General features: G+C 41.5%; 1 protein-coding gene across 2 annotated transcripts in view; it reads right to left on the reverse strand.

Moving 5' to 3' along the window:
- INTS9 (integrator complex subunit 9) overlaps positions 1–21,080 on the reverse strand; it is a 117,429-nt gene that overhangs the window by 53,353 nt on the left and 42,996 nt on the right. For both annotated transcript variants that reach the window (XM_035022641.1, XM_035022640.1), the window contains exons 4-6: positions 18,573–18,635; positions 14,832–14,971; positions 12,320–12,406 (exon numbers count right to left, since the gene is read on the reverse strand). In XM_035022641.1, coding sequence (XP_034878532.1) covers positions 12,320–12,406; positions 14,832–14,971; positions 18,573–18,635 — 290 coding nt within the window. The remainder of the gene's footprint in view (positions 1–12,319; positions 12,407–14,831; positions 14,972–18,572; positions 18,636–21,080) is intronic.

Below are 21,080 nucleotides of genomic sequence, written 5' to 3' on the forward strand. Positions count from 1 at the left end.
TGAGGGTAGAACAAAGGCATTTTAGACATGCAGGGTCGCAGAAAATTGACCTCCTGTGCACTCTTCCTCAGGATATGCCTGGCAAAATGAAGGAACGAACAAGATAAAGACCCAGGAAATGGAGGTTCCAACGGAAGATAGAGGTGAAGATATCTTCAGGATAATGGTGAAGGAAATCCTAAACTGAGAGCCAAGCAGCAAACCCAAGAGCAGCTGGGATCAGACTGGGGAAAGAGAGAAGGCTCTGGGGGAGGATTTCCAAGAAGATAAAATTGTTACAACACCCACTGAGTTTGAACATACTGAGGAGAGACCTGTACAAATGGCAGAGAGGTTGGGGATAAATTAGTAAGAAGTAGGGTGCCTGGGTGGCTCAGTTGGTTAAGCGACTGCCTTCGGCTCAGGTCATGATCCTGGAGTCCCAGGATCGAGTCCCGCATCGGGCTCCCTGCTCGGCAGGGAGTCTGCTTCTCCCTCTGACCCTCCCCCCTCTCATGTGCTCTCTCTCTCAAATAAATAAATAAAATCTTTAAAAAGAAAAAAAAATTAGTAAGAAGTACATAGGAAACTAAGCAAATAAACAAACAAAATCATCATCAACTCAAGGGAAAACAAAAAGTTGTGCAAGAAAGAAAAAATAATCCTAACAATGTTATGTGGCCAGTGAGTTGCATTTATACAGTCAAAATAATGAAAACACCGAATAGAGGTTTAGCTAACCTAGCATATGGATCACGTTGTTCCAATTCTCTTCATCTTTGTTTCTCCAGCAACAAAGTACTAATAATTCTCCTCTTTACCTTCTGCATAAACAGACACATGAACATTTTATTTCACTTATCTGTCCTATATACACTGGATTGCTTTAGGTTTTACAATATTTATTCAATAAATATTTAGCCCTGACTATGGACATAGCATTGAAGTCCTGTAAGGGATATAACAGGAACAACATAAAGGCCTCATAAGGAGCTTAAGTCTAGAAAATTTTTACAATGGTACAAGGCAATAAAGAGATGTCAAAAGCCATGAGTCATCCCTGCCTGCAGACTTGCCCTCCCTCACAGAAGAGTCTAAATGATATATTAAAAATGCAAATCTCAACACAAACACACACCTCCTCCCCTCCTTCACTTTAATGGCTTTCCATTAAATTCAGGATAAAATCCAAGGCTCTTAGCATGACTTTATAAGGCCCTTCTTTATCTGGGTCCTGCTTCAGCCTTTGTTCTATATACTGAGCTATAAACAGCTCTCTCGGTGCCAGGCTCCCTTGAGCAGCTGGGGAGTAACGTACCCCGTCGTCTTCTTCAGTTAAGTGTGGACAACACTTACTCCTTTAAAATCTAGACCACTTGTCACTTTTTCTCAGGGCTCGTGACAGCAGACAAGGCCAGGTGCGCATCCTACGTGATCTTTGGGAACCTAGCCTGACTGTGTATCAGAGACAGGGAAGTGGCACAGAAGGCCCCTCTGGACGGCTACCGGTGGGGGCTGCTGATACCGCTTCTCTTCTCCTTCCACATCCCTGCTGACTCTCTGCCAATGGCTTGGAGGAAGGAGAGATTTCTCTCCGAGGCACAGGATGGAAAAAAACAGGATTTACAGACTTGTCTGCATATAAATTCCAGTGTTAGCTCTTCACCTTTGAGCTCAGTTTACTCATTTGTGAAATAGGGAGAGCAGCACCTTTCTCTTAGAGTTTTTCTGTGAGAGGTAAATGACAAAATGTACGTGAGTGTCTGACACAGAACAGATGCTGAATAATGATAGTCTCTAACAGCCCCCCATCCCCCAGATGCAGCCACCACAGCTCCAGGAATATATGCAGTTTCCCACAATACCATGGTAAATGAACTTCAACCCAGGGTGAATTGCAGCAATGACTCTGAACTTGAGTGGCCCAAGCATTGCTCTACACGGTCTCAAGGAAAAACCTAAGCTACTCTCCTTCTTTAGTTCCTCCTTTAAATTCCTCGGGATCAGGAAGACCCATGGCTTGGCCCCCTAGAGCTGACCTTCATTAAAAATAAAGACTTCCTACTTTGGGCAGAAGGGTTTCTTAACTTTATGCCAGAGCTGGAAGGCTATTATGGGAGTGGCCTGAGAGGGTGGGGAGGAAGAAAAGTAACACTTGCAGCCCAACCACATCTTTCATCCTAGTTGAATTTGTGTTACACTGTCCTCAGCTTTGCCAAGCTGCTGCAACTGAGTCACCTCTGTTAGAGGTTGAGCAAAAAATCATACGCAAAGCTAGATTAGACTCTCTTCCCTTCCCTTCTCCCTTCCTTTTTCTTTTCTTTCCTTCCTTCCTTCCCTCCCTCCCTCCCTCTTTTTCTTTTCTTTCTCTCTCCCTTTCTTTTCTTTTAAAATTCTTGATTTAAATTTAATTTAGTTAACATATATACTGTATTATTAGTTTCAGGGGTAGAATTTAGTGATTTATCAGTTGCATATAAGACCCAGTGCTCATTATATCAAGTGCCCTCCTTAATGCCCATCACCCGATTACCCCTTCCCCACCCACCTCCCCTCCAGCACTCCTGTTTGTTTCATAGAGTTCAGTGTCTCTTATGGTTTGCCTCCCTATTTTCATCTTATTTTATTTTTCCTTTCCTTTCCCTATGTTCATCTGTTTTGTTTCTTAAATTCCACATATGAGTGAAATCATACATTTGTCTTTCTCTGACTGGATTATTTTGCTTAGCATAATACCCTCTAGTTCCACCCACATCATTGCAAATGGCAAGATTTTATTCTTTTTGATGGCTGAGTAATATTCCATTGTATATATTAGATCCACTTTCTTTACTATGCTCCTTCTTCCTGTCCCTTGACACCCAGTACTGCCATTACCCAAACAACACCTGGGCTTTACTTTCTTCCCTTGATGGCCCTCCCTTGCCCATCTAGGAAAATGTCCTACAAAAATTAAGCAGATTAAAATCTGGAGAAGTCTTTCTAAAAATGAGGCATTTGGCTAATGTTTCCACTCTCCGTTAGAGATTAAACAATCATATATTCAACCTCCAGAATAAGCCAGCAAATGCTCTGAGCCTTCGGTAAGGGAAAAAGGGAAGACCGAAGATGTGAAATGTTTACTACTTCAGTCTTCAACAGTCCAGAACCTACTTCTAGAGAAATTACTGGAGTGTTTCAGGTAGGGAAACAATTTCCCTAAGCCAAACAAAGGACTTGTGAAAAATTCAGATATATTTCAACTTGGATCTTTTCTCATCTTCCCTTCAGGGTAAATGGCATAGAAATAATAAATTTATGTTCTGGAGAAACTAAAGAAATCATCTGTTTATAGAAAAACATTCATGATGATTTTTAACAACAGTTTAGTGTGAAGCATTGTTGGAGAGAACAGCCTTGTTATATGCATATCATATTACTTACATAGTATCTTTTCGCATTTTTGTATCCTCAGCATTGAGCGTGCCCAACACAAAAGACACTCAAAAGACAAAACATCTGTTCATTTGTTGCCCCAGGAAAAGTAGAAACAAGTGAGCCAATTATTATCAAGTTCTGTCTGCAGTGCACAGGTAAATCTGGCTAGAGGTGAACCCTATGACAGTGTATGAGGAGGTGAAAACTTTCGGGAGCCAGAAGAGGAAGGCTGTGCAAGTCCCAATGACTCTGGTCTCGAATCTGACCAACTCAGTGTAGGGTTTTGTGGCTGGCAGCTCCGGACATGGCTCTGAAGGATCCTCTTGTATTCACCCCCTTTGTGTGGTCCACTCCCCTTGAGGGGGCGCTGAACCTAGGGGTTTGCTGCTAGTGAAGAGAATATGACAAAAGTGAAGGGATGTCACTTCCAAGATTAGCTTACTAAAGACTGTGACTTCCATCTTGCCCATATTCTCTCTCTTGCCCTCTTTTTTTTTTTTTTTTTTTAATTTGAGAGAGAGAATGAGATAGAGAGAGAGCATGAGAGTGGGGAGGGTCAGAGGGAGAAGCAGACTCCCTGCCGAGCAGGGAGCCCGATGCGGGACTCCAGGATCATGACCTGAGCCGAAGGCAGTCGCTTAACCAACTGAGCCACCCAGGCGCCCTCTCTTGCCCTCTTGCTCACTCTGATGAAACTGCTGTGAGGTCCTCTGTGGAGAGGTCCACACACAGGGGCCTAAGGCAGGCTTCAATCCATCACCCCTGTGAGTGAATCCTTCCGAGGAGAGCTGGAGATAGCTGCAGCCCTTGTAAGAGACCCAGAATAGAAAACCCAGTGTTTTTTTAATAAGTTACACTTTTCTGGGCCATGTTCTAGTACAGAAGCCATGTTTCAATACCTTAACTAAGTTTGGGCTTTCCTGAGGTCTCCTCAATGACATTTTTATAAACTCTAATTGTAGAACTTCTGCAGAAGGGTGTTCTTCATATCCAATTTAACTCTGATTTTTGCTTATTTTCATTGCAATATTGAGCAATTCACTTAACCTTTTCTTCTCACCATATTTCTAAACTGAGGGTAAAATACTTCCTTCAGACTGTTGTGAGGACTATAGCAAATGAGTAATTATATGTGTGTATATATATATTATTATATATATGATAATCAGTGCTTTATGAAATTTGGCTTTTTAAAAAAAGATTATTTATTTTAGAGAGAGAGAGCGTGAGTGGGGGAAAGGGCAGAAAGAGAGCAAGAGAAGCAGACTCCCCGCTAAGCACAGAGCCCAACACAGGGCTGGATCCCAGGACCCTGAGATCATGTCCTGAGTGAAATCAAGAGTCGCCACTTACCCAACTGAGCCATCCAGGCGCCCCTGAAATTTAGCTTTTTTATGAAATTCAGTGACTTTAACATCCCCCCTAACCTTTATGCTTAAATTCTTTGAGTATCTTATTCTGGTAACTTATACTGACTACACTACTTTCAGATTTAAAACTAATTATTTGTCATTTCTCTATTTGGAAATATCCAGAGGTTTCATTTTTCATATAGGTTTGGTGCCAAAATTTTCACAATTTTGGTTAATTTCTTATCAGCTAGAGAAAGGATTTAAACTAGGAATTAGTCAAATATACTGTTGGCTTTTTCAAAAGACCAAAGTTTCAATATTCTTTTGTACAATGTTGATTTCCAATTCTTTTTTTTTTTTTTTAAGATTTTATTTATTTATTTGACAGAGAGAGAGACACGGCAAGAGAGAGAACACAAGCAGGGGGAGTGGGAGAGGGAGAAGCAGACTCCCCGCTGAGCAGGGAGCCCGATGTGGGGCTCGATCCCAGGACCCTGGGATCATGACCTGAGCCGAAGGCAGACGCTTAACGACTGAGCCACCCAGGCACCCCTTGATTTCCAATTCTTTTCTCTCCTTCCTGGCGTGCACTGGCTGATTTTAACCAATCCAGTCACCTCTCAATCATCATCCCATGTTGCCATGTTTTTGCCCATACCCTTCCCTTAGAATCCTCTTTGAAACCCTACTTAATCCGCCAAGCCCAGGTTAAGTCTTGCCACTTAGTACATAATCTTTGCTTGACAAACTCCCTGGGGACTATGTCTTAAACTTTTTTGGGCCTTTTCCTGAAAACTTATCACGATGCCAGGCACTCGGCAGTTAACCAATAAATAAGTCGTCTGAATTCCCAATTTATATCCACAAATTCCTTTTGCTAACACCCTTTTCTTACTCCTTCGAGATATTTAGTCAGTTTGTCACTATTTCCTTCTATCTCCTAACGTTCTGTCTAACCTAGCTTTCCCTAAAATTCTGCTTATGCTTACTTGGGGCCATAATTATAGAGAGGCATTTATAGAGCCATCTGAAGCCATTAAGACTATTGGCTGATTCAGGATAAGTTGGATAAGGAAACCCAGTGGAAACTAGTTCTAGTTTTTCTGGCTTTCTAATTTATCAAAGTCAAGTTCTCAGAGTCTAAATGTTTAGTAAGTACTTTCTAAAAGATTTCACTGTTTTGTTTTTTCTTATCACACTTGAGTGCTTAATCAACTTTCCCCCAGTGCCCTGACATCATGCCAGAGTTCTGCTGTCTCTTCTTCTATCCTACCAACATCCAACAAGCAGCAAAGACCATGTGCTTGTGTTAAAAAGTAAGACTTTTTAAGTCCACAGGGACAACTTAAAAAGCTTACAGATAAAACATTGGCTGGGTTTTTCCTAAGTGTGTGATGAATGAAGGAATCTGCAAAATGAATGTAAGAGCAGAATACAAAGAATATAAGAAGCAGAAGTCTTTTTCCTCTCATTACAGCAAAGTGCGCTTATTAATATACATGCGGATGGGGTGGAGTGGAAATAATGTCTTAGCAGAGTGATGACCTTTATGGAGTTTACCAAAGTGGAGCCTGATAATCAAGCATTTCTCAATATTAACTTGAAACTATATAATCCCTGATTTTTGTTTTAGATCAATTTATCTTTAAAAAGGACAAAGGCGATTGCTTAGGCTACCAAAGCACAACAGAAACAATTCTCCAGAGTACCTAAACTACCTCTGCTTTGATTCTATTCTTATCAAAAACCCCCCTCTTATCTATAACTTAATCTCTTAAGTGAACTTGCTGACCAGACCAGAGCATCCTAGATAGATGAACCTTTTTAGTTCTGGAGCCAGGCAGATGTCTCAGTATAAAGTAATTAAATGGGATTTTTGTTTGTCAATCAATATCCTGGGAGTTTAGTTAGCCCAAATCAGTCCCTCAGAGGCTAATCAACTCTGAGTGAAATGAAATGATTAAGTTTCTGGAACTGCAAAGCTCAAGGACAAGCAGTGATGACCTCATCAAAGTACCGCCACTCTATGAACGCCGGCTGAAGGAGCCTCTCTCCCTTAGACATCTTTAAAAACTATAACCTAAGTGAACTCAGAGATACTTGAATTCAATTCCCTTGTTTTACAAAAAAGGAGATTGAGTTCCAGCGTCTGGATGACAGTGCTAACAGGAGAGCAACAGTGGGATTAGAAAAATGGTTTTCCTTCTCTTATACTACCTTGCTTTCTTCAGGAAAGGTGGCGTCTAAAGACAAATTAGGCTGTGGAAGGTAGATGTGTGCTGATTACTGAAAGGGTGTTATGTGAACCAAGTGTATCATTAAAGGGGAAAAGGATGCTGGTGTTTATAGAGCACCTACTGTGTGCCTGGCACTGTTTTAAGGACTCTCATGCTGATTTAGTCCTCACAGCAACCCTGCAAAGTTGCTAATATTATTCTTATGTTATAAATGATGAAACAGAGCCTAGAAGAAATAAACTGCTACAGCTACTAAGAAGCAGATATGAAATTTAAACACTGGTCTATTTGATCTCCAAGCCCATAGTTTTATTTTTTTTATTTTTGAAGATTTTATTTATTTATTTATTTGACAGACACAGAGAGAGAGAGAGAGTGAGAGCAGGAACACAAGCAGGGGAAGTGGGAGAGGGAGAAGCAGGCTTCCCGCCGAGCCCGGAGCCCGATGTGGGGCTCGATCCCAGGATCCTGGGATCCTGACCTGAGCCAAAGGCAGACGCTTAACGACTGAGCCACCCAGGCGCCCTATGCCCATAGTTTTAATTTTTTCCCTACCATATAGTTAGACCTGGTAAATTCCTCTATAAATACCCATGGAGCATCAGAGTGAGGAACTTCAACTATGTCTTCTTTCATGTCTTCTATAAGGTATGAACCCACATTTTAAGCTCTGACTACTGAAAACTGCCATAACATTTCAGCCAGGAATATATCGGTGCACAATTCCTTAATGCTTGCAAGAGGGTTATGACAATATCCTGTAATGATTTATCCTTAATTATAACTATAGATTTCTAGTCTTATACAGAAAAATCCTACCTGCTGGTTTAGTTTCTTAAGTGGAATATTCCACTTTAAATTTTCCTATTACAAACCCTAAACTTTAATGTGGGTATGAGAAAGTCAGAGACTCAAAAATTACATTGCAAAGGGAGTCTCCTTTTCCTACCCTTCAAAATCTCTTTTTCAAGAAGAGTAAACTGCAGCATCAAAATGAGGAAGAAAGATGGCTAACTTCTAAATAAATCTCAAGGAGCAGTGTCAACCAAGGCAGGGAGTCAGACAGCTGCCAAAAAGCAAGAGTAATAGCTTCTTTTGGTATACATACTAATACTAAATCAAATGCTAACTCAAACTAACTTCAAATGATTTAAGAGAATTTGTCAGGTCCCTTTGACCAATGAGTCTGAAAGATTTTAATTTATTATTTTCTTTAGTTTGTGGTCTTATTAAATAACTTAAGCTACTAAAATGCATCAATTCTAGGCACTTAACCAAGAGACAGCCTGTGTAAAGTTTAAGTCAAAAACCGAGGGCTTGAGTCTCCAATCCAACTCAAGAGGTGTTTTGCTTGGATCATACAGGATTTTATTTTAATGTGCGAGCCAACATTTTAAAAAGATGGAAAAAAAAAATCACATTTAAAACATCCAAATTTTGAGTTTCTCTTAAAAAAAGAAAAAAAGAGATTTGGCAGCAACGGGCTCACGTTTCCATATGGCCATAATCTGCTGAAGCTGTGTGTCAACTGCCCCTTTAGCTGGGTGTGGTCGCTGGTCCACAGTTACCCACAGTCCACCTCACTCCTGTATTTACCTTCCCTATCCCCGGAGACATCGGAGTTTGTGATCCCTACCTGAGACCCCTCTTGACAAGGTGAGTACAGGAATTAAAGAGGAAAAAAAAAAAGAGGGAATGAAAAAATAAGACATAGCTCATATCACTTGGGAAAAATGTCAATGTAACAGACAGCAAAAAAAGTGTTTCTCAATTTAGTTTTGCCACAGTACTTTGGGACACTAGATAGAAACTGGCATGTGACAGAGAGAAATTTTAAAGTGATGTAAATCCTTCGGCATAAATGTTATTCAAATGAAGCACTTTTAGTATTCTGGCCCAAGGTTAAATTCTAGGTGAGTATTTCAAAAGAACTCTTCTGTCTCATGTCATTACAAAATAGCTCTTCAAATTCCTCTACCACTTGTAATATTTATGCTGAGTTTATCCAGGAGAAAAAGAGGACACAGCTTCCTTAGTTTGGTTCTCTAATACTATAGCATATTCTTTCCAGTAATTAGACTCTTCTCTTTCTCTCTAATAAATGTGGCTCATCTCATGCTCAAAAGCCAAAACAAAATACTTGACCAGAATCAGAAATATGGTTATGATACATGAAATAAGGAAATCAGGTCTTCTCCAATAGTGCAGGTTATTCTCTGTGCTCCTCTACCAAGTTAGCTTCCAGCAGTTTCAGATTTTTGCCCACCAGGTGGCGAGATAGCAAGTTAGGTTTTATCTCAAGGAGCACCCTTTTTTAAAACAAGGATTTTCGGGGAGCCTGGGTGGCTCAGTCGTTAAGCGTCTGCCTTCGGCTCAGGTCGTGGTCCCAGGGTCCTGGGATCGAGCCCCGCACTGGGGTCCCTGTTCGGTGGGAAGCCTGCTTCTCCCTCTCCCATTCCCCCTGCTTGTGTTCCCTCTCTCGCTGTGTCTCTATCAAATAAATAAATAAAATCTTAAAAAAAATAAATAAATAAAAGGGAGATTTTCTAAGCATCTTAGGAAATAACTTTCAGGCTCCCCCTGCAACCCCATCCTCCCCGCCCTCTGCTTCTTCCAGTTCAATTCACCCTTCTTCCTAATAAACGATGGCACTTCTTTTGTAAGCCAGTTTTCTTGTATTTTACAAAGAATGGGAGGCAAAGGAAAACTGCCAAGGACTCTGCCCAAGGTCACAGAAGAAAAGGCAAAAATAAGGACGTCGGACTTCCTAAGACTTGGCCCAGGGTTTGGGAGCCAGGAAACAGTGACCTTTGAACATCACCTCTGGTGTGCCAAAATTATTTGTGGCAGAATATAAAGGGTATAAATTTAAAAGGAGGAAGTAAGGGAAGCCAAGGCTTACATGTTCCACAGGGAAAGAAAACAAAGTCCTAAAATTTCTGAGGGAAATGTAGACAACTAGGTCTGATGTGGTCCAGTGGGTATACGGGAGAGAAAGAAAAGGGGAAGGAGGGATAGCAATGGGCAGGAGGAAAGGCAGCTGAGAATAAGAATGCAAAATGAGAAGGGGAAGGGACCTTGTCATAAGCAGATGTGTGGTCAGATCAAGGAAGTCATTCACGCACACACAGAAGACTCAAATGTGTTTGTGTCCAGAAAACATTTCCTACCACAAAGACATATGGACACCATATCCCCAGTCAAGGAAATAGAGACACAAAGAAGATCCATAAAACAGAAGAGAAAACGTGCAGTTCCACATACTTCCCCCTTCCCTCACATGAAGGGGCTCACACGTACTCGAGAAGAGACATGTGTGCCCAAGAGGCAGCCAGGCATAATGGTTAAAAACAGAAACTCTGGAGCTAGACTAGACTTACTGCATGGGTTTGAATTCAAATCCTACCGCTCACTAGTTGGCTGACCTTGAGCAAGTTACTTAACCTGTCTGTGGCTGTTTTCTCTTCTGTAAAATGATGTTAAAGAATGACGTGAATTAAGTAAAACATTGAGAATAGTGTCTGGCACACAGCAAGTGCTGTGGAAGTTAAATAAAACAAATAACACATATACAAAGGAATGCACAGAGGACACACAGATGCTCAGGTGCTGAAACAGAGTATAAAAAGGAAGCATATTCTCTTAGCTACACATACATATTCTTTTTTTTAAAGAAGATTTATTATTTCAGAGAGAGAGAGAGAATGCATGCATGCGTGTGCAGGACAGCGGGGCAGAGGGAGAGGGAGAAGCAGACTTCCCGCTGAGTGCAGAGCCTGACCGGGGCTTGATTCCCAGGACCCTGAGATCATGACCTGAGCCGAAGCCAAGAGTAGGAAGCTTGACTGAGCCACCCAGGCGCCCCTACACATACATATTCACAAAAACTAAGACATTCCAAAGTTCAGATAACTAGAGAGCTAACAAATCACTGACCTAGAGGGAAAGAGAACTCGGTGGCAAGGTGGCTGGAAAAGAGTGGATGTGGGTAGGCACGTATGGGACACCCACTACCTAAAAAGCCAATGAGAAGTTTTTACTCCAGACTCTGGATGCGAGGCCTGCAAGGCTGGGACCACTGTGGTGCCGGGAGGTAGGGCAGTGGTTGGGAGGCTCAGAGAAACTGTAGTAAGCTAAGACTGGCCGGTGTCCTCCACTGCCAATCAAATATGAGAGCATGGAAGAAGAATCAAACTGCCTCCTTCCCTCCGCCATTATATTTCTACTTCTGTCACCTCTTACAACCTGGCTTTTGTCCCTAGTACTCTACTGACACTAATCTCTCTAGGATTTCCATAACCAAGGGTCTCATCTTCACTTTACGGGATGATATTTCTGTAGCATCTGATGCCACTGACAGGCCCAGGTTTGGGGAAATTTCCTTTTTCCCCTTGCTTCCACTCAGCTCTCCTCTTACCTTCCTAAGGATGACTTCACAGCCTCTTTTTACAGTTCTTACCAATTGTTTTCAGTTCTGTCATAGAAATTTCTTTTAAGTCAGATTCTTCATGCTCACTGCTACCGCCCCAGTTCAGGCTTTTGTTCTCCCCCACTGAGTTTCTCACAGTCCTACTCCTGGTCTTCTGCCCCTGTCTCTGTACCCCCATTCCTCCCCTGAGCTGCTTCCAGAGTTACTTTCCCCCAAACAAATGTGATCACATCACTCTCCTCCTTATAAACCACAGAGGGACTCCCCACTCTCCGTATTATAAAACTCAAACTTTACATAACAGATTCTTCATTATCTTGCTCCAATGTACCTCTCTAGTTTCAACTCTACCTCTCCTCTCTGCTTTCCCACTCTAATCCACCCTGCACTTCTCCCTGGTCCCCAAATATACTATATCCCATCATGCTGCATCTGGACGCACTTACTGACCTTTCCTATCAGGAAGAGTCCTTTTCTTCCTCCAAGACCCACTTTCATTGTCATCTAAAGAATGTCCTCCTCAGCTTCCCTACACAGAAAGTTCTTCATTTTCTGAGTGTCTACAGCACCGTGACAGGCACCTCTTACAGTACACGCCATCCAAGACTGTAATTTACCTGTTAATGGTCTGATTTCCCATCAACCCCTGAGCACCTCAAAAACAGTGCCAACTGTTTTACTAATTTTTAAAAAGTCAGACCCAGCACAGTACCCATAGGACATGGCATGGTTGCCTCTCACGGTATATTGGTTGAATCAAACATAACCCTTCCCTAAAACAGGGAAAAGAGAATCTCCAGTTACAACAGTATAAATGTTAAAGCATAATGTAAAAAAACAAATGAGACTGCTTTGCAAAGCCTAAGGGTCTACTGTCAAGAGGAATAAACAGGCCTATTGCTCACCGCTGAATATCCTTGTTCTTCCACAAGGAGGCAGACTGAGCCTTGGGCACTCTTTCAATGAAATTCACCAGCTCTTCCATGAGAAGCCTGAGTTTAAAGAAAAAAGTGGTAAACAGTCATTAAAGAAAGAGAAAAACACCGTACAGTTAACATTGTAGCCAAGACAAATGGGCTTGCCTGCCTTCCCTCCACCCCAATCATCTTTCTCTCTGTTGCATATAAACTTGGACACCCTTTTAAATAAACCTGAACAAAACCCCAACCATCTCACTGAACTTCAACAACGTTAAACATTTCGAACATAAATGATTTAATTCACCTTTAAAACAAGCCTGGCATGCATCTTATCTTTCAACACTGAAATATACAAACCTGTGGTTTAACTATCACTCTTAAGATCTCTGCCTTTATGTAACTAAAAATCTAAAAGAAGAAAAAGTCAAATGACTGTGAAGTACCTGATTTTGGTGGCAGCAGAGGTGGGGTAGGATTTTTTTTTTTTTTTTTTTTTTAAGATTTCTATTTATTTACTTGAGAGAGAGAGCATGAGAGAGCGAGAGTACAAGCAGAGTGGAGGGAGAGAAAGAGAAGCAGACTCCCTGTGGAGCAGGGAGCCCGATGTGGGACTTGATCCCAAGATCCTGGGATCATGACCTGAGCCTTATGGCTTAACCGACTGGCGCTTAACCAACTGAGCCACCCAGGCAACCAGGATTGTTTTTTTTTTTTTTTTAATGACAATATTAAACGGACATTTTAAACTGGAAAAGTACGTTTTCTTGACACGTTTTGTGAACTTAAAAAATTCCATGTGGAAAAATACTCTAAGGATTAATCCTAAAAGCCTAACTCAAGGATCTGCAAAAGGACAGGTTCTGTGTGCAGATCACAAGATGGACTGTGATGCAATCGCAACTGAGGGAACCTCACTCGAGTGGATCAATGATGCACGTGTTCTGAGGAATACCTGGCACAGAGAACTGTTAGAGTCCTGCATGGCTAGAGGACGACCAAAAAGTGAGAAATAGATTTTTAACCTCTTGAATCCCCTTTCAGAATCCAGTATGGATGATCCATATTGACTTAAATCCTCTCCCAATGAACAAAGAGATACGGCAAGCCATCAATTTACTGGCATTTGAATGTTGAACAACTTCATTTCATTTCCATTGGATTTATTTATTCCTAATCCCATGTCCTCCCTTCATCTTGAAGGAGGAGCACTAGTTCCAGCATTCAAAGATCTGGGGGCTAGGCACGTTAGTGTTCCGGCTGTAGCTCTCTGGAGAACAGTCTGGTGTGTCCTTCCTCACACGGTAACTTTTGCAGACTAGAGTCTCAGGTTTTCGGCTTATCCTCTCGTTGCAACTGATCCGTTGCCTTGTGTTTCACTTCCCTGTAATGTCTCTTCCTCAGATTTCTTCCTCAGATCCCCGATGTTTCTCTGTACACATTACATGCTCTTTAATGGGAGCTGACATACAAACCAGGGCATATTTTGTTTCATCTCTGGTAATTCCATCTTGTGTACTTCTGCAAGACAATGGAACCCAAAGCCAAGAGTCCATATCAACACCTTGATCCCCTCTTTTGAGTCTTGATAGCTTCACCTTTCACCATACTTGTTAGTTTGCTTCAACTCTTTTTTCTGGGGTAGGTTTTTTGTGTTTTTTTTTTTAAAGATTTTATTTATTTATTTGACAGAGAGAGAGAGCACAAGCCGGGGGAGCGGGAAAGGGAGAAGCAGACTCCCCGCTGAGCAGGGAGCCTGATGCGGGGCTCAATCCCAGGACCCTGGGATCATGACCTGAGCTGAAGGCAGATGCTTGATGACTGAGCCACCCAGGCGTCCCGGTAATTTTCTTCATGTAACTTTTCTCTCACTGAATGATGCTAGGGGTATCTGAAGCAACCACCTCTGTCATGAAGGCTTGGGAGGGGCAGAGGGAGAGATGGCAGAGTGTTCTCAGAGTCAAAGGAAGGCTCCTTTGACTGCTTAGAGCTCTGAGTTGCACTCTGTCAAAAGTACAGTCAACTCAACCATCTAATTACTTATTCTGTTTTCTGCGAGCTGTCTCCATTTACAGTCTGCACTAAATCATAAAGGGGGGAAATTCTGAAAGCAAAGTAATAAAATTCCTTCTTTTTCTAATGTGCTATGCTCCTTTCTCCTGAAGCTCTTTGCCTTGCAACTCTGTGGCATCTTACTCAACGTTACCTCCCCTAATTAGTATCATCTGCACAGAGGAGCTGTCTCTGCGAACACCTTCCTCCAGTCTTTGTTTCAAAAACAACAAGAAAGACTAAGAGTACTCGCTGCATTAATCTCGAGGCAATTCCAATGAACACTTGTTTTTATTTAGAGAGTTGTCTATTCACGCTAATTCTTTGTTAGCTGCTCAGGAGGAGACACCAATCACTACCGGCACAACACTCTATTTATTACACGGTCACCACTGAAGGAAGGAGTGCTTCAGCCACTTCCTCCTGGGGTAAGAATAACTGCTCTCACCTGCCGATCTGAACGGTGGGCTCCGTGGCGTACACTGTGCCTGAGAAACCGGTATGCTCAGTGATGTAGGGCAGCGCCATCATGCAGTGGTAGTTAGAGATGAGGATTACATCTACCGTAGACAGATCTATTAGCTCGGTCTGCAAAGAAAGGGGAGGGAATGATACATATCTGTTCAGGGCACACAGATCAGCATGATGTGACTGAAAAATGATGCTGTCAGAATGCAGAGAAGTCGTTTTTGTACTACAGAATAATGACGCCTTTCCTGCAACACTTCCATTCTCTCATTTTAGGAGGTTTCCTAATACTGACATTAAGTAGCAGGACAGGATGGCTAACGGTGAGAATGCAGGAGTACACCAGCAGTGCTCCGATTTTGCTCAAATAGAGTTCTGAGTTTGACATACGAGGGTAAATGGCAACAGGGACACTCAGCAGCTGCTGCCTGAAAGTGCAACCAGTTACCAGGAAGCAGAGAGCACACAACAGAAGCTGTGAGGGAACTAGAATATAAGGCACCACTGCTACGGATTTACTGGTAACAGGGAGCAGCGTGCCGAAACCGGCTCTTCAGGAGTCAAATGCAGAAGGAAACTCTTTCTCTTTTTTTGAGATGATTTTTGACCACTAGTGCTGGATACAGAACAACAACAACAAAAAATTTAGTGGCAGAATCACAAAAGGAAATTATACTCTCATATTCTGCCCTAGCCTTAGCCTCAAATCTACCTTTTACTTCATTATTAAGGTCATGTGAAAAGGGAAAATGCCACTCATGTTTAGGAAGTTTTATGAAAACCCTTTTCGTAGAAGGAATTGTCTTTCCCATATATTTAAGCACCACTTGTCTCTTAAGGCTCCATTCTCTTCTTCCATTAAGGTTTCCTGATTTGCCCAGATGAAAAAACAGAAAACAAAAAACAAACAAAACCCCAACATCTCTTCCTCAGAACTGCAAAGGCACTTCATGGATGTCCCTCTTAGGACAGTTACCATTCCATGCAATAGCTCCTCAAAGCACCACTCTGTCCCTCCAGTACTAAATGTCTCTGAGGTTAACGATCCTGTGTGACTCATCTCTGTCCCCTCCCAGCTATGGTGGCCAGTGCAAAGCAAGCCTCGGTGCACTACGGTTGGAGCGATGCAACATTATAACTGGCACCCTCTGTGGGAAAAAGTGAGTCGCCCTGGCTCAGAGACATCATCTCAATCACTGAAGTTCCCTCTGAGAAACTGTATGGTGCGCTAAGGACAGCATGAGGTAAGTCAAGGAAGTGTTTTAGTTAGGAGAATGGGTTATTGAGCTAATATGTCTCCCACAGATGTCTGTGACATCTTTGCAAATAAGAGAGACAGTGTGCCATTTGGGCTGTGGGCATTTTCTAGTTCAATGACTTTATATATGAAATAAGTTAATTTAATAAAGCCACCAAGACATAATCAGCTCCTGACAGCATGTAGATTAGAGGTCAGAAGCTACTCATTGCTAGGGCAATGGCAATCTGTGTGAATAAAATGCCTAATGACAGTAAGAGCCAATTTACACCACCCTTAACTCCATGTTGTACACGGCATTTCCAAGACAATACCCTCATAATGAAGGGTCATGTAACATTCCACTAGTTCTGTTCCCTACGACCCCTCTAGAACCATTTTTAAACAAATAAGAAAATTAAGACGTAATCACAGGGTGACAGATCCAGAAAACAAGGGAACAAGAGTTGAAGCAACAAGAAAGCTCAAAAGCACCTCTACTTTCCCTCTTGGGTATAGAAACCGGGTGAGTTTGAAATTTCTCTTAAATATGTAAGAATCAGCCCACAAGTCTAGAATGATGAGAAATCTGGTGAGGACAGCTGGAAGAAAAAAATATATATATACACATATATATATACACATATACATATATATACATATTCTGTCTGTATATGTATCAAGAGTGCCTACATAAACATTTTTCCTCTGAGAAATAAATTTAACATCCAATCCATGTTTATATACTCACATTTATATATTTGCTTACATTCTTTCACTTGATGAAATCCAATGAGGATTAATTTTCAACTTGTATACAGACACACTTGGGTTCTACAGACCATGAATTGGGTCAAACACTCATAATTTACTGGCTGCTTACTATACTGCCATAGACCTCATACTCAGTCTACAGTGTGTACTTTGGGGGTACAAAAATATTTCAGGTAGTTGCACTCGATCATCAATTCCGTGAAGACTGGGAGCAGGTCTTCCTGGCTCACCTACAAGTCTGGGAAGACTGGACTGGAGTAAGTACCTCTCTCCTGATCCTGTGACTCTCCTATTTTCTCCCAGTCATCCAATGCCCTACCTCTATCTTAAAATAGTGACTATTATTAATTTGACACAAACTACAAGACAATACAAGTGGAAAAATTTTATACAGCTCTAGAAGCCTAAATATATCAATAATCCTTTAGCGCAGCAAAAGATGAACTGTGAAATGGCAATTGTTTAATTCCAAGTCTTGACTGTTTAGTGCTCTATGGAACAGGTCAGAAAGTCATTAGAGCACAATTCATAAATTCTACACTGTTGTCCATAAACTGAAGGTTGCAGCAGTCAGTGCCATACGTAGAAAACTGAAAATAAATGTAGCACTTGGGATTAGGAATCTTTGAACAGATGGGGACCTGCCCCACCAATTCCTAAATGACAAATGAAGTTGACAAAAGATTTGAATAGCAGTTAGGAAGAGCTCAGGACTCCTGGTAACTCTTTACCTTCACCCTTATTCTTACTACTTTATCTCAAACTTGTTCCCTTAACTGCCACCTTCAATTACTGTATCTTCTTCTCTTTCCTTCCACTATCCCAAAAGGGCACATACACATACTTCGAAGAAAAAAAGTTTATCTACAAAGTATCAAAGAAAGTGTTGAGATGGAAGGAGAGGCAGGAAGAGAGTACAAAAATAAGGGAAAAAGTACTCCAGATTTTCTTTTGGGATTGAACTGTGAAAGTATCTCCCACATGCACTGTAATCCACTGGGTGCATGGAAAGAACAGGATGGTAGCCTCTCTTGTTGATTTCCTCAGGAACCTGGGACTAGCTACTGGCCTCCCTATACTTTATCTGGCTGTTGAGAATGCCATCTATGCCGCTCTAGAGATCAGGACTGTCAGCTGAGATTAGCTGCCTTAAAATGAATGGAAATTGATCCTCATTTCCTTTAAAATGATAAAACTGGCTCCAAACTCTTATAACAAGTCTCACTGGGATAATAATATGTAAGCAATAGGTATCCATGGCTCAATTCAGAATCTGTGAATTTCAAGTAGAATTTGATATGATATTTAAAGTCAGCAAGAATTTTTACAGTTTACTGTATTGTCTGAATAACAGCAATTCCCAATTACCCACTGTAAACAAGACTACAAAAAGTATGGCTAATCTGAAACAGGCATATAATTACAAAACTGAAAGGCTTGAGTTCTTTCTGTACCTTGCTCAAAACTATGCCCTGGTACAAAGTGTCAGTGGGGATTACAGAAAGAGCAAGGAATACAAAAAGGAGAGTTAAATTTCTTACAGATAATATAAAAAGCTCCTAAATGATTATATTTTAGCTGTATAATAATGTGCCCGGAATAACAGATTCAATTTGAAAACAGAAAGCTAATAAGCCCCTTAAAATTATTTCTTGACTTCATTTTGAGAGATATGCTTTGTTTCTACAGTAAGAATCACTTTCATCTTACCTCTGGCAGGCAGAATTCAGGCACAGAATCCACAAATACGTGACCTGAGCACTCTTTTAGCTCCTAAAAGGAACAAAAAGTAAAAAATTCTAGGAAGAGATACCCAACAGATACAGCACCAAAGAAACTTCATCCCCAAACCAAACTTTCCATGAAGAATCACAGACCTCTTGAGAGTTGGAAGGCAGCCGGAAGGCTACTCAGGCCAACTGTTTTCCTGTTTAGGCTCAGGGAGGCTAAGTGTCTTATTCAGGATAAAAAACGCTGGTTGGTGGCTAACTCAGAATTTGAATGTACATTTCCTGATGCCTCTTCAAGGCATGTGTGGACATATGCTGCTTTCTAACTCATGATGCAGTGCTTTCCAAGTAATAGTTATATAGTCCATACCAGCAATATCAGAATAATCTGGGAACACTGATGGAAGTAAAGATTATTGGGTCATCTAAGACCCAAGGGATCAGAAATCTAGGGATGAGGCCAAGCACCTCTAGTGATTTTGTTATGCAATCAGCTTGGAAATCCTGGCCCTAGACTTACAGCCTCTTTCTCCTCCTACCAATGGTTGAGGGGCAGGGGGCAAACAAGGAGGGAGATGAAGAGTACAGGGTAGGGATTAAGCCACCACCATCGCCCTCACCTCTGTGAGCATAATCTTTGTCCTTGCGGAGCATACAATTTATTTGGGGTTGTAAACCAAATGTATTCATTCAAAAGAAAAAAGTATACTTATATAGAAAGAGAATATACTACAACTCCCCACTCTGCTCATGATCTACCATATTTAATATGTCTTAGTTTGGATTCCCTCACCAACAGACCTCGAGAAAAGGGTAAGTACGAGCTAACAGAGAAGTACTGAAAAAAGAGCAGGAGGACGGGCAAGTGATAAAGGGAAAGGAAGGGGGCTGACAATGGATATGTTACTGAGCTACACACCACTGTGCACAGCTGGGACTTACTCCCATGGGGAACTCTAAGAAATGGTGTAAAACATACACCTTGGAGTCACCATCCTCAGAGGCAAGTGATCCGGGATATTTACATGGCAACTCCTACATTTTGTGCAGCTTCAGGGGAAAAACTCTCTGGCAGACTCATACAGGTATTGGCGGCTGAAATTATGACAGAGCAATGCAGAGAAGAGGCACGAGAGGGCCACCAACAGGGGCTGCTACAATGCCTCCAGAAGGCCATTGGAGTTGTTGTCTTCCCTCACTCATACTTTACACTGAAATCTGTGGAGGATTTTTTGGCTCATCAAGGTTCAAGTTTTCTATGACTTTATATGGAAACCAGTAAAAGTCAGTGCTTGGTTGACAGTTTGCTCTTTCCAGAAAAAGAAAAATACCATTAGAATTTTGTCCATCATGTTTTCATTAATCACTGAACATGTATTTCTACATAGTCCTATATATGTGTCTTTATATATTAGAGTCTGCATGGTTGTACTCTCAATCTTTATCTGAAATTAGAGTATTAACTATGTGTGATTTTCCTTTTGAATTTTACAAGTCTCATATCAGAACCTGACGGAAGACTTCCTTCCCTTGCCTTCCACTGTAATAAACTGGTTCCTCTCCTTATAGGACTACCATTTAAACAGTGAAAGATGGAGCCAAAAAGACTGAAAACAGTTCTTAATTACAATGTACCTGCTAGCAAAAAACAAATGAGCAATTATGTTTAATGGGAGAGGACTCCCAACTCCCTTAGGATGAGGCTAAATATGATTAAAGACAAATCATGGGAAATTTCAAAGTCCTGCCTGGTCTTAAATTGGCTATCTAATCTTCTTCCCCATAATGCTACACATCAGGGCACGTCCACCTCACATGACAACGCCTCCTCTGAGGTGCTCAATCCTTCCTGGCCTGGAGAAGCATATTTGCCATTCCACGCACTTATAGTGTCCCTGTATTTTATTCACCACTCCCTTCTAATGAAATGCTCCCACATACACATGCAAGTCATTTTCGCTCACAATGCACTGGTAATGGGATGCTTCTGAGCCTTTCTCAGGGAACAATGATTTACAACCAGCAGGAGAGTTAGGCTGAAATCAGGTGAACAGGTTCCTGAATGTCACATAATTTTACAGTTAGCTAGGAGGGAAATCTGGCTTCAAATTATGCATTTGGCCTGCACTGGAGGTTGGGGTGCAGTTACAGAAATTAATTCTGTAAAAAGAGCATCTCTTTATTTATTTTTATTTTTTTTATTTTATTTTTTAAAGATTTTATTTATTTGAGAGAGAGAATGAGAGAGAGCACATGAGAGGGGGGAGGGGCAGAGGGAGAAGCAGACTCCCTGCCGAGCAGGGAGCCCGATGCGGGACTCGATCCCGGGACTCCAGGATCATGACCTGAGCCGAAGGCAGTCGCTTAACCAATTGAGCCACTCAGGCGCCCATCTCTTTATTTAATAATACCTATTACAAGAAGGAGATGCCTTACGCAGATGATTCTTTTTAAGGATCTTTAAATTTCTTGTTTTTCAATAGTGAAA

The sequence above is a fragment of the Mirounga leonina genome, unplaced genomic scaffold (genome assembly GCF_011800145.1).
Source record: "Mirounga leonina isolate KUSES-001 unplaced genomic scaffold, KU_Mleo_1.0 Mir_176, whole genome shotgun sequence".
Taxonomy (NCBI): Eukaryota; Metazoa; Chordata; class Mammalia; order Carnivora; family Phocidae; genus Mirounga; species Mirounga leonina.